The sequence below is a fragment of the Melospiza georgiana genome, chromosome 1, assembly GCF_028018845.1.
Source record: "Melospiza georgiana isolate bMelGeo1 chromosome 1, bMelGeo1.pri, whole genome shotgun sequence".
NCBI lineage: Eukaryota > Metazoa > Chordata > Aves > Passeriformes > Passerellidae > Melospiza > Melospiza georgiana.
In genome coordinates, this window is record NC_080430.1 from 154,513,611 (window position 1) to 154,528,507 (window position 14,897).

The 14,897-nt window shown below is 66.1% G+C and overlaps 3 protein-coding genes across 5 annotated transcripts; all 3 read left to right on the forward strand.

The window, feature by feature from the left end:
- Nucleotides 1-46: 46 nt before the first annotated feature.
- LOC131088207 (microtubule-actin cross-linking factor 1, isoforms 6/7-like) lies at nucleotides 47-14,859 on the forward strand (the record flags this gene model as incomplete). Its single annotated transcript, XM_058032103.1, has 9 exons — nucleotides 47-331; nucleotides 855-995; nucleotides 5,979-6,049; nucleotides 7,007-7,127; nucleotides 12,806-12,970; nucleotides 13,406-13,545; nucleotides 13,943-14,102; nucleotides 14,177-14,268; nucleotides 14,805-14,859. Coding segments are annotated over 9 exons (1,230 nt in total), but the record flags the coding sequence as incomplete, so codon positions are not given.
- Nucleotides 7,651-10,010, forward strand: LOC131080438 (basic proline-rich protein-like). 3 transcript variants are annotated; one of them, XM_058018687.1, is made up of 2 exons: nucleotides 7,651-7,989; nucleotides 8,162-10,010. In XM_058018687.1, the coding sequence occupies exon 2, from the start codon at nucleotides 8,542-8,544 to the stop codon at nucleotides 9,373-9,375; it is 834 nt and encodes a 277-aa protein (XP_057874670.1). In that variant the 5' UTR covers nucleotides 7,651-7,989; nucleotides 8,162-8,541; the 3' UTR covers nucleotides 9,376-10,010. The 3 variants fall into 3 exon arrangements, with proteins under 3 accessions (XP_057874670.1, XP_057874680.1, XP_057874688.1); XM_058018697.1 differs by having other exon boundaries at nucleotides 7,651-7,968; XM_058018705.1 differs by having other exon boundaries at nucleotides 7,974-8,010.
- On the forward strand, nucleotides 11,394-12,738 carry LOC131080457 (uncharacterized). Its single transcript, XM_058018716.1, has one exon. The coding sequence runs from the start codon at nucleotides 11,847-11,849 to the stop codon at nucleotides 12,654-12,656; it is 810 nt and encodes a 269-aa protein (XP_057874699.1). The 5' UTR covers nucleotides 11,394-11,846; the 3' UTR covers nucleotides 12,657-12,738.
- Nucleotides 14,860-14,897: the final 38 nt, after the last annotated feature.

The following is a 14,897-nucleotide window of genomic DNA, read 5'->3' on the forward strand; positions in this document are numbered from 1 at the left end:
AAAACAGTTCCCTGTTTGGATCTAACCACTTAGCACTCTTTTGTAATTAACCTGCCGGCTTCAGCCCCTGCACCCCAAAGGAGGAGACTGCCTTGGCCCTGTGGTGCACCCCACTGCAACCAATGTGCCAGAGGAGGACATCACCAGCTCCTTGGCACTGGACAGCCAGACACACCACACCAGCCCTGAAGCTGCTGCCTGGACCCCTTCCACGCGCCCCCAGTGCAGCGAGGAGGGGGCTTGGCACCCCAGCCCCCTGAGCTGCCCCATCTCCCTGCCTCAGCCTCCCGGCACGTCCCCACCACCACGCTGCAGAGCCGGTGCCCTGACCGTAAGTGCCGCGCTGGCGCTGCCCGGTGCTTCCGTGCCCTGCGGGGGGACCTGCCTCCGCTCGCCACTTCGCCCGCCGAGGGGCTTCGCTGCGTGCCCGCCTCCGCCAGCCCACCCGCTCACCTGTCCTCCGGGACGCGCCCGCCGCGGTCGGCCAGTCTGTCTGTCAGTCTCTCCGTGTATCTGGGAAGTGCTTCTGCTCGAGGTTGATTTCCTCACACTCATGTGGCTCCCTGACCCGTTGGCAGGTGTCTGCCAGAGCCCGCGCCCCAGCCTGGGTCTGCGCAGCTCCTGCCCCCAGAACCCCCCAGAGCCGTGGGGGTTTTCCTGACCCTCATTAAGGGTATGAGGGCCATGGGACCCCTGCAGCACAGGGTGGGCCGCGGGATGCTGTAGCAGCCTGGCACACACTCATGTTAGAATAGGCAGATTTCTGTGAAAACAGCCTCCTTTTCCGTCTTCGCGCTAATTCCATCCCCCCGGTTCATCCCCATGCCGGCGCTAATGCGCTCTCTCTCTGGCAGACGTCTTTTTCCAGTCCCAACAAAGACCTCCCAGTGCCACTGGGCGAGCTCCTGAGCTGGGTCTCCGACATCAGCAGGTCGTGGACGGGCTCGAGGGGAGTCCCGGAGGCGGCAGCTGCTCGGCTGTGCCCACCTGCACAGGTAACACCGACCTTCCCCGTCTGTCCCGGTCCCACAGCAGGTGCGCGGCGCTGACGGCCGGGCTTGGTGGCTTCATTTCATGGATTGTTCTCCCTGTCTCATCCCATCTTTTCTATTCGCTTTGTTGTAGTGTGGCTGGATGTCCATACCACTTCCCCTCATCGCCGCCATGGAGCCCGTCCCCCACCCTGAGGCTGGTGGGACCGCACCTGAGGACATGGGGACGTTCTCCCTCACCTTTTGCACTTGCCAGAGTCCCCTGCCAGAGACTGGGGCCACGGTGCCCAAGCAGCCAATGGCCCAAGAAGCACCCGCAGGGTCACCCGGCCCCCACTCGCCCCACACACTCCCTCCTCTCTGGGGATGGCCTCCTGGTGTGGTGTCGGGCTCACTGCGGATCTCCAAAACATCTCCTCCTCCCCACCCGCTCTCATCTGCCACCTGTAAATCCTGTCATGTTACCCTCCGCCTCTGGTGTCATTATTGCTCTCATGACCCCCTTCGGCTTTGCATGAGGTGCCCCTGCACGCAGCTCCAGGATAGTCCCTGCTCCCGGGGCCCCCCAGACCCCAGCCATCACTCATGGGGACACTGGGGGTCCATAGATTACCCAAACATATCTCTTTTGTGGGGCAAAACACTAAACTTGTACATACCACTAAGTGTCTGTAAAAGGAGCAGTGCGGGCCCAGGGCTCCCCTGCAAGGGCAGTAAAGGAGAATCCTCTGAAACCAGCTGGCAGCTCTGCGTGATCTGTTCACCCCCTGGCCATGCCACTGTGGCCATGGGCTCCCATTACCTCCTGCAGCTTCGTGCCATGGGCTGTATGGGCTGCTGCAGGTCGTGGTGAAGTGTGTCAGGGTGCCAGGAGTCTAACCAGCTCCTGGGCCTGGATGTACCCATGGTGCTGCCAGGCACACAGCAGGGCCACGGGGTCATCCCCAGAGCTGATGGCACAGCTGACACTGCTGGGAGGTCAATGTGGGTGCAGCATTCGACCCCTGGTTTTGGGGAGTGGGTGCTGCTGGCGCTGTGGGGGCTTCTGAGCATTGCTTGTATGAGGACAGACCTGTCCCTTCATCAGTGGGGCTCTGGGCTGGGCAGGAACACTGTCCTCCATGGCACTGTTCCCATGATTGCTGCTACCACTGCCAGTGCCGTGGCCTCTCCCTGGTGTGGGCTGTGCTGTGGGTGCTCTCTTTGGGCGGTGGGGGCTGCTGGGGGTGGATGGCAGTGGTCAGCTGTGGGGCTGAGGGGCTTTAGGGGGTTCAGGATGTGATGGCCTGGCACCCACTGGTAGGACAGCAGCATTCAGAAGGGAAAGCCTGGCAAACCTGGAGACGTCAGTGCAGCCATGGCACAGGTGGTTCGAGGGGTCTGTCCAGCCCAGTAAAGCAGGTGCAGCCCAGGCTGGGACCTGCACACAAGGGTCATCCCACAGCAGTGCCAGGAGCCCCAGGCATTGTGCCAGGAGTGCCAGAGCTGTCAGGACCTTGCAGGACCCCTGCAATGTCCAGGGGTCTCAACTGTGCCAGGACCAGCCAAGCATGTCAGCAGCCCCGGGTGGGGCTGGCCGGGACAGATGGCGGTGGCTGGGCAGGACGTTAATTGCATTGTCCATCAGCAATTAACCGCAGCGTCCGTCTGTCCCCACCAGCAGTGGGATGAGGCCGTTAGGCACAACTGGGCTGGGGGGACTCAGGGGGGCTGCAGGCTGCTGCAGCCATTGGGGGGACCAAGACAGGCCCCAGAACAGCAAGACATTCCCACAAGCTGCTCAGGGCCCTGCCCCACGTCACTGGCCCCCCAGATATTTCCTTGTGTCCCCCAGATATTCCCTGCACCTCCAGATATTCCTTGTGTCCCCCAGATGTTCCCTGCTCCCCCAGATATTCCTTGCTTACCTCCCAACTTCCTGACTCCTCCCCCATGGTGAGTAACCTCTCCTAAAGCTCATGAGACCACCAAGAGCCCCCTGACCCATGGCCCAGTCCCATGTTGTGGCCTTGAAGCCCCTCACACCCCCCCACCCCCAACACTGGCAGGGTCTAGCTCAGTTTCCTGGTGAGAAATGTCCCTGCTCCCAGGCCCAGCCTTGGGACTCGCATCCATGTACCGGGGGGGACCCTTTCCCCCAAACCCCTTCAACCCCATGCCAGGGACCCTCCCTGGTGTCCCTGGGGCAGTGGGATCCCCGGCAGTGGCTGGCAAAGGAGGGTGAGGAGGGTGGAATGCCCTGAGATCCAGGCTGATTGTTCCTGGGGTGAGCCAGCCTCTTGCCCCACACAGCACACTGTCCCCTGCCCACGGACACTCCTCATCATCTCGTGTTGCTCCATGTCACCCTCCTGCCCCACCGATACCTCCCACAGTCCCTTCAGCACCGAGCGCCGGCAGTGACCCGGCCAAACTCGTCACCATGGAGAACTCCACGATTTTCCCCATTTTAATGCCCTGCATGTCACCCTGCCCTGCTGCTGCGGAGGCTGGAGCGAACCCTCCCCGCTGCCCCGAGTTAAACCATCCCTCAGAACCGCGGTGGCACAGGAGACACCTAGCGCCTCCCCGTCCGTGCAGGGGTCCCTCGCCCCCCGCCCGCGTTCACCCACCGCCCTTCGGGGTGTGAGTGGCAGCACCGCCCCGTCCTGGCTGGGACCCGTGGCCGCTGTCCCAAGCGTGGCCGTGGCCACCGGCTCGGCCCTGCTGGCACGGAGCGGCTGCCAGCTCGCTGTGCCCACCGCCCCGGGCGCTGCTGGCTCGGCCCCCGCCGCGCCGGGAACGCTCTGTTCAGCTCCTCCACAAAGCCCGGCCGGCCTCTCCCACGCCCCCCCCGAGCAGGGGCGCTGAACCTCCCCATGGCCAGGGACCCCCGGACCCCCCCGGCCGTGCCGCTGAGGCTCGGAGCCCGGGTGAGCCGGCCAAGGGCTGCTGTGCCCCGTGTGAAGCGCTGCTGCTCCGTGCGCTGAGCCGGGGCCGCGGTTGGCTGGAGCGGTGAATCCCCCCGTGCCCGGTGCGAGCGGAGATGATGCTGCCCCACGGCTGCAGCCGCCACGTCCTGCCGGGCACCGGGCAGCCCCCAGGGCCAGCTGGACGCGGTGGTGCGGTGCGGGCAGCGCTGTGCGGGACCGGGAGCAGCTCTCAGGCAGCTCCAGAGCTGTTTGCTCCGGCTGTCACGGGCAGCCCGCGGTGTCCGGTGCCCGAGCCGGGGCAGGGGGTAGCTCTGGGACACTCACGGGGACCCAGCGGGTCCCAGCACCAGTTTGGGGTTTGCTGCCCCTCGCTGTCCCGTGTCTCTTGGCACGTCCCGACTGGAGCAGCCAGAGCAGCCGGTGCTGGCACCGTGTCTGGGGCAGGCTGGCAGCGATCATCGGAGCTCCAGCCTCAGCCCCAGCTCCAGCCCAAACCCAGCCCCAGCCCCAGCCCCAGCAGCCCCGGCTGAGTTTGGGCTGGAACAGCTTTTGCCAATGCACACACTGCTATCCGATTGCCTGTGCCCAACCCCGGGCAGCAGGGCTGGCATTGTCACACTGCAGTCCTGCCCTGGGATGGGGGCACACAGGATCAGGGACCACCAGCGTGGGGCAGGAGGGCTGTGGGACCGCCTGTGACTGCACTGGAGCTGCCACAACCCATGGTGGCCCTGTCTGTGCCATCCTGCTCCCTCCCTGCACACTGACCTGGCCCTGGCAGGGGAAGTGGGGCACTGCTGTGGCTTTTCCAGCTGGTGGGTGGCACCGGTGCCTGTGCTGGGGCAGGTGCCACACTGTGGGGGCGTGGGTTGGTTGGGGCCCTGCAGATGGCATCGTGACAGCAATGAGCTGGGAGCACACATCCCCAGAGTGTCCCCAATGGGACTGAGCCCTGCTGGTGTTCCAACCACGAGGAGCTACTGTGGCACCAGCACCCAGCACCTGCCTGGAGCCTCTTCCCCTCGTCCAGGGAATTCTGGTGGTGCTCCTGACCAGACCCTGGCTGGGGTTCCTCCTGCAGCAGACACATCCCAGCCCCTTCCAGCCCCCAGTGCTGCAGCTCCTGCTCAGCTGCCTTATGTCACCTTCCCCGGGTCCCTCCATGGCAGCACTGCCACATCCCTCCTGCACCACGGGGGTTTTATCTCCATTTATCCAGCCCACTCTCCCTGGCTGTTTCCCCTGGTACAATATTTTGGAGATGTGGTCGTGTCCTTGCCGAGGTGTTGGGCTCATCACCATCGCTGTGGCTCTGCCCTGTTTCCCTCACAGTGCTGTCTCCCCCTCCTTGTGCTCAGCCAGGTGACCTGGCTTAATTAATCAGGGTTAACGACCAGTTAATTACAGCGCTGTGGGAGCAGCATCACCCTCAGCCTCAGGGTGCAGGCTTGGTGTGATCCCTCCTGCCAGTCCAGCTCTCCACTGGGGCATGAAGGAACTGCTGCCTGTTCATGCCCCGTGTCTGTGCCAGGGCATTGCTGGTTGTAGATTTCAGTGTTTGCCTGGCATCTTCTCCATGTGTTGTGGCAAAGTAGCTGCACTGGCAGCACCTGAGGAGCACCTGGTCTGAGACACCACTGCTCCATGACAGAGCAGGGGGTTTTCCATGGGCCAGTTGGAAATTTTTTGCTGAGAGTCAGTTTGCTGAGGGTCAATTTGGGCTCGGCCAGCAGCTCTGCAGTGCACAGACCAGGTGAAGGGACACTGGGGACTAGATGTACCCCCAGAGGCAGCAGGGTGAGATCTGGGAGTGACTCAGCTGAAAAAGGTTTGGAAATTGAGGTGCACCACAGGAATGCAGAGGAGCTGGAGCCAAGCCAAACCTGCAGGTACTGGTGATGGCTGGAGCACAGGACAGACAGGGGATCCTGGCCAGGGGAGCTCTGCCCCAGCTGGTGGGGATGGGCTGTCCCTGGGGAGACGCAGAAATGCTCCAAACCTCCTCACTGTGGAGCTTTGTCCCTCTGCCAGGACCTGGTGTGCCGTGCCCACTGTCCCTCTGCTCTCCCCGCAGGTGCACCACGCTGCAGGGGACACCGGAGATGGTGTGGAGGGCTCGCCGTGGGACAGGGAGGAGCTGGAGAGGTACGGGGAGTGCTGGGCGCTGCCAGATGGGCCGTGCCAGCCATGCCCAGGTGTCCACACCCTGACAGGGGAGCTGTTGAACCCTTCACGGGGCTCTGGGGCAGGGAGGGTGTGGGATGGCTGTGCTGGGGCCAGCAGCGTGTGAGCAAGCTCAGGTGTTGTCCTGGTTCAGAGCAAATTTGGGAGAGGATCCCCAAAGGGGTTCCTGTAGGAAAACAGATTCAATTGGCCCCTCCTCCCAACCAGTCCAGGAGAAAATACCTCCTTGGAGAAAAGTGGAAAAAACTGTTTATTAAACAATAAAACCTAAATGATATTGAACAATAAAACCCCTTGCTGCTCCAAAAGAGATGACAAACTGACAAAACCACGTCCCCGGGCTGCAGTCCAGCTTACTCAGTCTCTGATCAGTCCCTCCGGTGCTGGAAATGCCATGGCCCAGGCCCGGCCCGGTGGCCACAGGTGCAGCTGCCGGTGCTCCCCTGGGTGTTCAGTCCAGAGCAGGTTTCAAGAGGTCCAAAGAAAAAGGAAAAATCCCACAGTCCAGGGAACTTCTTTGGCTCAGCTAGCTAAAACTAACTAAAAGCAAAGGAGAGCTCAGTCCCACAGTCTGTCCATCTGCAGACAACACAGTCAGGAGCAGGAATGTGGAGGAGTGAGTGCAGCGTCTGAAAACAAACTGCGCGCTTCTTCTCTCCCCCCTTCACTCTCTGGAACAAGCCTTAAAGGTGCAACACTTATTATTCAGCATAAACGGAACGGGACGATTGGGGATAAAAGCATCATAAAGTTAACCCAGGACAGGTGTGGCTGTAGCCAGCAGGGTGGGAGTGAACTCACGTGTGGCTGGGGCACACCTGGTGCAGGTGGGCAGCGAGCCCAGAGTTCAGGGCAGTGCAGGGACAGGGGACAGCGGCCGTGTCCTCACAGCCCCGTGTGTCTGTGCTCTCTCCCCAGAGCCTGCCTGCACTCCGAGCAGAGGCTGGAGGTGCAGGAGCAGCTGCTCGCCCTGCGGCACTGGCTGGACGCCGTGGAGAAGCGGCTGCTGGCGCTGCCAGAGCCTGGCACGGCCCTGCAGGTAACGCCTGGCCCCGGGTTGTGCAGAGCCGGGCAGGACCAGCCCACATCTGCACCGAGGCTGCTGAGGTCTTGGTCCTCACAAGGGAGGAAGGCACCTGGCCACAGCTGGCTGGGAGAGCCTGCAGCACAGCCCTGCAGCCGTCCAGGGTCGGGTCTCCTGTGTCCGGCTCCCTGTCCCCTGCCCAAGGGTGCTGTTGGCTTGGAGGGAGCCCCATGGCCCTGGTAGTGCTCAGAGTACCATGGCCTTGGAGGCCTGCTGGCCACAGGGCCACCTCCTGCACTGGTGGCACTGTCACAGCTTGTGGCACTGTCACCTGGGCACGGGAGAGAGGCTGAACAGCAGGGGGGCACAGCTGGGCAGAGGAAGGGTGAGGGGTGGACAGCCGGGCACAAGAGGTGTACACCTCACAGGGGGCGTGAGGCTGTTCACAGGGGTTGTACAGCCAAGCACAGGGGGTGTGAGGCTGTATGAGGGGTGGAAAGCTGGGTACAAGGAGTGTACAGCTGCGTGAGGGGTGTACAGCCGGGCACAGGGGGTGTGAGGCTGTGCACAGGAGGTACAGCCAGGCACAGGGGTGTGCAGCTGGGCACAAGGGGGGTGAGGCTATGTGAGGGGCATCCATCCAGGCAGAGGAGGTGTGTGGCTTTGTGAGAGGTGTACAGCCAGGCACAGGGGATGTGAGACTGTGTGAGAGGGGTACAGCCAGGCACAGGGAGTGTGTGGCTGTGCACAGGAGGGTGTACAGTCAGGCACAGGGAATGAGTGGCTGTATGAGGGGAGTACAGTCGGGCACAGGAGGTGTGTGGCTTTGTGAGAGGTGTACAGCTGGGCACAGGGGGTGTACAGCCAGGCAGAGAGGGTTTCCAGCCAGGCACAGGAGGTGTACAGCTGGGCATAGGAGACGTGCCCTCGTCATGTCAGGTCAGATGTGTGCCCCCACACTGCCTGCACAGCCATGTGCTGCTGTGCCCCCTGCCCAGGCACAGGGGGTGCGAGACTGTGCACAGGGGGTGTCCAGCCAGGCACAGGAGGTGTGTCCCTGTCAGGTCGGGTCGGATATGTGCTCAGCACTGCCTACAGATCTGTGTGCCGCTGTGCCCCCTGCCTAGGCACAGGAGGTGTGAGGCTGTGTGAGGGGTGTACAGCCAGGGAGAGGGGGTGTGTGGCTGTGCTCAGGAGGTGTGTAGCTTTGTGAGAGTGTCCAGCCCGGCACAGGAGGTGTGCCCCTGTCAGGTCAGGTCAGATATCTGCCCAGCACTGCCTGCAGAGCCGTGTGCTGCTGTGCCCCTGCCCAGGCGCGGAGCCGCAGCGGCAGCAGCGCAGTGGGGGCTGCCGGCCGCCCCCTCCTCGCCGCCCCTCGCCGGCTCCTTTTGTTGGAGGCCTGGCCGGCACACGGGCTCCCTCGGCACACATGACGGCACAAACTGAAAGGGCCATTCATCGCGGCCCCAGCGCAGACAAAGCCGAGGCCGCACAGAAACCCACCCGGCTCCCGGGATCTGAGGCTGTGCATTCCAGCCGCCCGCTCCCGCCCGGTGCCCCGCGCCGGGCTCCGCTGCCCGGGGCGCCCGTGCCACCCCGAGCCCGGTACCTGGGGCTGCGGAGCGTGCCGGGCGAGCTGCCGGCGGCCGCGGGGGACGGGGGTGGCGAGAGGCTCCGAGCTGCATCCTCACCCCCTGCCCAGCTTCTGCCTGGCATGTCCCGGCCGGGCTCTGTGGGTGCTGTGGGGTGCCTGGGGTATCATGGGGTCAGACCCGCCCGGTGCCCAGCCCCTCGGTGCCAGCAGCACAAAGCTCCGGAGCCGTGCGGGGAGGAGGAGGATGCCGAGCTGCTGCAGGACGCTGCGGAGCCGCCGAGGCCCTGGCAGATGCTAATTCCCGGCAGCGTCTCTGGCAGCAGACAAAGCCCCCGGCCCCGCCGCCCGCCGCTCCCAGGAGACCCCAGGGAGCCCCATCCATCAGCGTGGCCGACGTGCCTGCAGCGGCCCCCCGGCTCCCGGGGCCCAGCGAGGGGCACCCGTGCGGCTCTGGGGGGCAGCATCCAGTCCTGGGGGGCTCTCAGGGACCGGGAGGCTGGGCTAGGGCCGGGTGGGGATGGGGCTCACGCCAGGGGCAGGAGCAGCCTGGGCTGGGCGCCTCCGGCTGCCCCCTGCTCCCTCCAGCTCCCAGGGTGGCAGCGAGGGGTTCTGGAGACCCAGGCCCGCAGCACCCTGGCTCTCAGGGTGAGATTCAGTTTAGCATCTTAGCAGCCCGGCCTGACCCCCGTCAAACACAGCCCTGCTCCACTGAGCCCCCTGGGCCTCTGGCTGAGGGGTCCGTGCACCCAAAGAGCCCCAGGGAGTGGGGCCAAGCCCCTCAGGGAGGGCAGCAGCCACTGCCTGAGGGGCCAGAGCCAGGGTGGGGTCTGCAGCCCCATAACGGGAGGGGCTGTGGGGCGGTGTGACCATGGGGCCGTGACACTGGGGTGGTGGCACCGTGGGGCCGTGACACTGGGGTGGTGGCACCGTGGGGCTGTGACACCGTGGGCTGTGCTGTCCTGGGGCTCATGGTGAGGCAGCACAGCCTGGGCTGGTTCTGGGGCAGGTGCCGGTGTGGTTACCGGTACCAGAGCAGTTGCTGGTGCCAGCACAGTGCCAGAGCAGGTGCCGGTGTTAGTGCTGGTGCCGGTGCCAGTGCTGGTGTCGGCACAGGTGCTGGAGCAGGCTCCGGTGTTAGTGCTGGTGCCGGTGCCGGTACAGGTGCTGAGGCAGGTGCAGGGGCAGCAGCAGGTGCAGGTGTTAGTGCCGATGCCGGTGCCGGTGTCGGAGCAGGTGCCGGTGTTAGTGCCGGTGGGAGCACGGTGCCAGAGCAGGTGCTGGTGCCGGTGCTGATGCTGGTGCCGGTACAGGTGCCAGAGCAGGTGCCGGGGCAGGTGCCGGTGTTGTGCGGTGCCGGGGCAGCGCGGGGCGCGGGCTCTCGCCCCCCCGGGCGGCGCGGGGCGGGCGGAGGGCCGGCACCGCCCCTCCCCCGCGGGATGGCTGCGGGGCCTCGGGGGTTTCCCCGGTAACGGCGGCGATCGGCTCCCGGAGGGTTAACGGGGGCGGTGTGCTGTGTCCGGGGTCAGACCAGCCCCGCCGAGCCCGGCGCTGCCGGTGCCAGGGTCTCCGCCCGGTGCCCCCGCGCTCCCCCCGCGCCGCGGGCGCGGCGCACAAAGGCGGCGGGGCCGGGGCGGCGGTAACGGGGACCGAGTCTCCCCCCGTCGCCTCCGCCCCGCTCCCCCGCGCGGGCCGGGCCCCCCCGGAGCGGTAACGGCGGCGGCGGCACCCCCGGCCCGGCCCCATGGACGCCCGAAGCCGCCGAGGGGTGAGTGCGGGGCGGGGGCTCCGGGGCCGCGGCGTGCGCGGGGCCGGGCGGGGTCGGTGTCCCGCGTGTCCCGAGGGTCGGGGTCTCCCCGGGTCACCCCGCGCACCCGCGCAGCCCCCGGACACGCGGGGGTTGCGGTGAGGTGGGAGTGCGGTGACCCGCGGGGCTGCACCCACCGGGACCGTGCCGTGGATGTGCGTGCGTGTGCAGTGACCGCGCCGTGGGTGTGTGTGTGCCGTGACCACGCACGGGGGTCGCGCCCGTGCCGTGGGTGTGGGTGTGCCTTGACCGCGCACGGGGGTCACGCCCGTGCCGTGGGGGTGTGTGTGTGTGCCGTGACTGCGCACAGGGGTCGCGCCCGTGCCTTGGGTGTGGGTGTGTGTGCCGTGACCGCGCACGGGGGTCGCGTCTGTGGCGTGCCCCACGGCGGGTTGGGCCGAGCGGGGGGCTCAGGGTACCCCGGCACCCACGGCAGGGGCACAGCCAGGGTGGGTGCGTGTGGGCACCGTGTGCTCCCCAAGCGTGTATGGGGCTGCCACAGGTGTGTCTCAGGTCACGGCTTATGCAGGAATGGGGGTCCCATCGCTGAACTCCCCCCAGCCCCGAGCAGGGGTGCGAGCGTGGGGTCTGCCTGCCGGGGAGTGTGTGCACACGGGTTGGAGTGAGTGTGTGTGGTGAGTGTGTGCGTGTGTTTGCATACGTGTGTGGTGTGTGTGTTTCTTTGCGCACGTGTGTGTTATGTGCGTGCGTTTGCACACGCTTGTGATGAGTGTGCGTGCGTTTGCACACGTGTGTTTGTGTGTACACACGTGTGTTTGTGTGTACACACGTGCACAGGGGCGTGTGCCCAGGGCCGGGGGCAGCAGCACTGCGGCTGCGGCGGGGGGGCTGCCGGGGGAGGGTCCTGCCGGGTCACGCCGGGGATTTATGGCTGCGGCAGGGCTCGCAGGCTGGGGAGGCCACCTGCCCATCCCCGCTCGGTGCCCCCAGCCCCCGTTCCCCGGGCAGATGCTCCTCTCTGGCTGCTCCTCGTTAATCCAACGGCGCGGGGCGATGCCGGGCGGGAGCATCTGCCTCTCCCCTGCTGCCACTGCCGCGTCCCCTGCCCAGACGCGTGGGACGGGCACGCTGGGCACGGCCTCGGGGTCCCTTCCCTCCAGCCGTGTCCCCTCTGCCTGTCCCGGTACACTGGCTCCTGACAGCCCTTTGCTGGGGGACCCTCAAGACCGGAGGGTGAGGTCAGGCAGCGCCGTGGAGTGAGGGGTCGAGCCGAGCGCAGCCCGGCGGCACCTGGGGGTCCCGCGGTGGTCCCGGTAACGCGCACCCCTGGCTCGTTGCAGGCCGGGATTTGAGGCGGGGGCCCGGCGCCCGCGCCATGGGGAACTCGGTGAGCCGGCCCAGCTGCCTGGGCGAGAAGAGCCGGCGGCCGGAGGAGCTCCTGCGGGAGCCGGGGCTGGACGCGGGGCAGCCACCCGCAGGAGGCGTCGCGGAGGCCTGGCCGGTGCTGCTGGAGAAGGCGGCGGTGCCGGTGGAGAATGGCTGGAGCCCGGGGCCCGGTGTCGCCCGGAGCCGGCCGGGCAGCCCGGTGCTGAGGCGCAGCCAGTCCGAGGTGGCCGTGCAGAACGGGAGTGCGGCTGCAGTGCGGGGGCAGGTGGGGGGCGCGACCTGGACCCCCCCCCGGGCCGGCGCTCCCCGCAGCACCTGGTCCTGGAAGCCTGTCACCACCCGGGAGGTGACCGAGGTGACGGAGGTGACCGAGACCATCGTGACGGAGATCGTGGAGGTGACCGAGTACCCGGCGGGTGACAAGGGTGGCGAGCCCGTGGTCACCCGCACGGTCACCGTGCTGACGGAGTGCGTGGGGGAGCTCGCTGCTGCTGCTGCTGGACACACGGATGGCACCGAGGTGACCGACGGACAGAGAGCCTTGCTGGGAGGACGCTGTGCCAGGCTCTGTGCCACAGCGCTGCCCTCCAGCGGGGTTTTCTCCTGGCCTTGGGCTCGTGTGGACTCGCTGTCTGTGCCCTGGTGTAGGCAGGGCTGGTGGCACCGTTTGTGCTGGGCACCCAGCCTGGTGCTGGAGGACAGGGAGCTCCCTTCCCTCAGCTCTGGCTGGAGGGGCCATGCATCTGGAGGGTTCCAAACGGCACCAAGTGTGCAGCCCCTGCTTTGGGGAGCCCTGTGAGGGATGTCAGGGAGGATCCCACGGGCTGGACAGGGTCCCACTGTCACCAGTATCACCTCGGAGAGAGTGCACGGTGTGGGGGCTGCTGCCCAGCCCCATGGCTGCCCTCCACGTGCCCACATGGGCAGCTCAGCCACCTCTCCCCACAGGTGTCCTCACGGGCTGTGCCCGTCCCAGAGGAGGCAGCAGAGAGGGGCCAGGAGACGCTGGAGCGGCTGCTGGCCTGGGTGGCAGACATGGAGGAGCTGGTGAGCAACCAGAAGCCGCCGTCGGCGGAGGCCAAGGTGGTGAAGGCGCAGCTGGAGGAGCAGAAGGTCAGCCGGCGTGTCCCGCCCACGCGTGTCCGTGCGGGGATTAGGGGGCCAGGGCTCCAGCCCAGGGCTGTGCTGGGGTGGGAGGGGTGCACAGGAGTGCCCAGCACGGTGTCCCCCGTCCCTGCAGCTCCCTGGGTTCCAGCCCAGGGCTGTGCTGGGGTGGGAGGGGTGCACAGGAGTGCCCAGCACGGTGTCCCCCGTCCCTGCAGCTCCCTGGGTTCCAGCCTAGTGCTGTGCTGGGGTTCGAGGGGTGCACAGGAGTCCCCAGATCGGTGTCCCCTGTCCCTGCAGCTCCCTGGGTTCCAGCCCAGGGTTGGGAGGGGTGCACAGGAGTCCCCAGCGCGGTGTTCCCCGTCCCTGCAGCTCCCTGGGTTCCAGCCCAGGGGTTCGAGGGGTGCACAGGAGTCCCCAGATCGGTGTCCCCTGTCCCTGCAGCTCCTGAAACGCCTGCTGGAGGAGCGGAGGCCACGTGTGGAGCTTGTCCTGCAGGACAGACTGACGGCACCCGAGGGCAGCACCGGCCTCTTCAGCCTCGGGGAGAGGTGGGACAAGCTGATGCAGGAGGCTGAAGCCAGGTGGGTCAGGGGCCAGGTCCTCATCACTGGGCTGGCATCCACATCCTGCTGGCACTGGCTCTGCCCTCTGGTGTCCCCCACACAGGGTCTCTGTGACACCCTGATGTCCCTGTGCTCTGCCCCGCTGGCACTGGGGCCACCATGATGGAGGGACTGTCCCCATCACATGTGCTGGGGCTGCACAGGAGTAGCGGCTCCAGGGCTGCATGGACAGTTTGTCACACAGCCCTTCCCCCTGGTCCCTCTGTGGGACACTGTTCCCCTCTGTGGGGACACTGGCGTTGCTGTGTCCCTCACTTCAGGGCAGCACGGGGCATGGACATGCTGGTGATGGGGAGAGGGGGCTTTGCTGGCCCGGACACTGTCACTGCCCACCTCACCAGCCCTCCTGGTGCAGGTATGGCTGCCTGGAGCGGATCCTGCCGGCAGCCCAGGGCTTCCAGGAGGCTGTGGATGCCTTCCAGGAGTGGCTGGGTGCCACAGAGAGGCAGCTGGCCCAGCTCTGGCGTGCTGATGGCTGTGTGGGCCGCGTGCAGGACGCCCACCAGCAGACCCAGGTGGGCACAGATCGGGCACGGGGTGGGCACAGGGTGGGCACGGGCACCTGTGTCATCACTGGTCACTGCTACAGGCCCTCTGTGAGGAGATCCGCGGGCGGCTGGGGGAGCTGGATGGAGCCCTGGAGAGCGGGCAGCGCGTCCTAGAGCTGGTGACAGGCGAGTGGCAATGGCTGGGAGTGGTGGCCACAGGGACTTGGGATGGGACGAGAACAGACAGAGGCAGCCCAGGCCAGCAAGGGGGCCCCGGGCACTGGGGGTCTTTGGGGTGTGCTGATCACCACCAGAAGCTGTGCTGTGGTGTGAGGGGCAATAGCACCTCAGGGGATGCAGAGGGGACAGGGTAGAGCCCTTGGGTCAGAGCTGGGGTCTGACAGGGTTTAGTGGTGAGGTGGGACAGGGTTCAGTGGTGAGGTGGGACAGGGTTCAGTGTCGAGGTGGGACAGGGTTCAGTGTCGAGGTGGGACAGGGTTCAGTGTCGAGGTGGGACAGGGTTCAGTGTCGAGGTGGGACAGGGTTCAGTGTCGAGGTGGGACAGGGTTCAGTGGTGAGGTGGGACAGGGTTCATTGGTGAGGTGGGTCTTGCTGGCAGAGAGATGAGGGGCCAGAACTGGATGTGGGAGCAGGAGGAGCAGGGGTAGGAGAGGGAAAAGGTCAGGACAGAGTGATTGCCACGTGGCTGGAAGCTGTCGGTGTGGCCAGTTCCATGTCCAAGGATGCCAGTGCGGTGGCACTGATGCCAGTGCGGTGGCACTGATGCCAGTGTGGTGGCACTGATGGCAGTGTCACAGTGGC

Bases quoted from the DNA above. Each gene is read 5' to 3' on its own strand.
- LOC131080438 (XM_058018687.1), top strand. From the start codon at position 8,542: ATGACGGCACAAACTGAAAGGGCCATTCATCGCGGCCCCAGCGCAGAC.
- LOC131080457 (XM_058018716.1), top strand. From the start codon at position 11,847: ATGGGGAACTCGGTGAGCCGGCCCAGCTGCCTGGGCGAGAAGAGCCGG.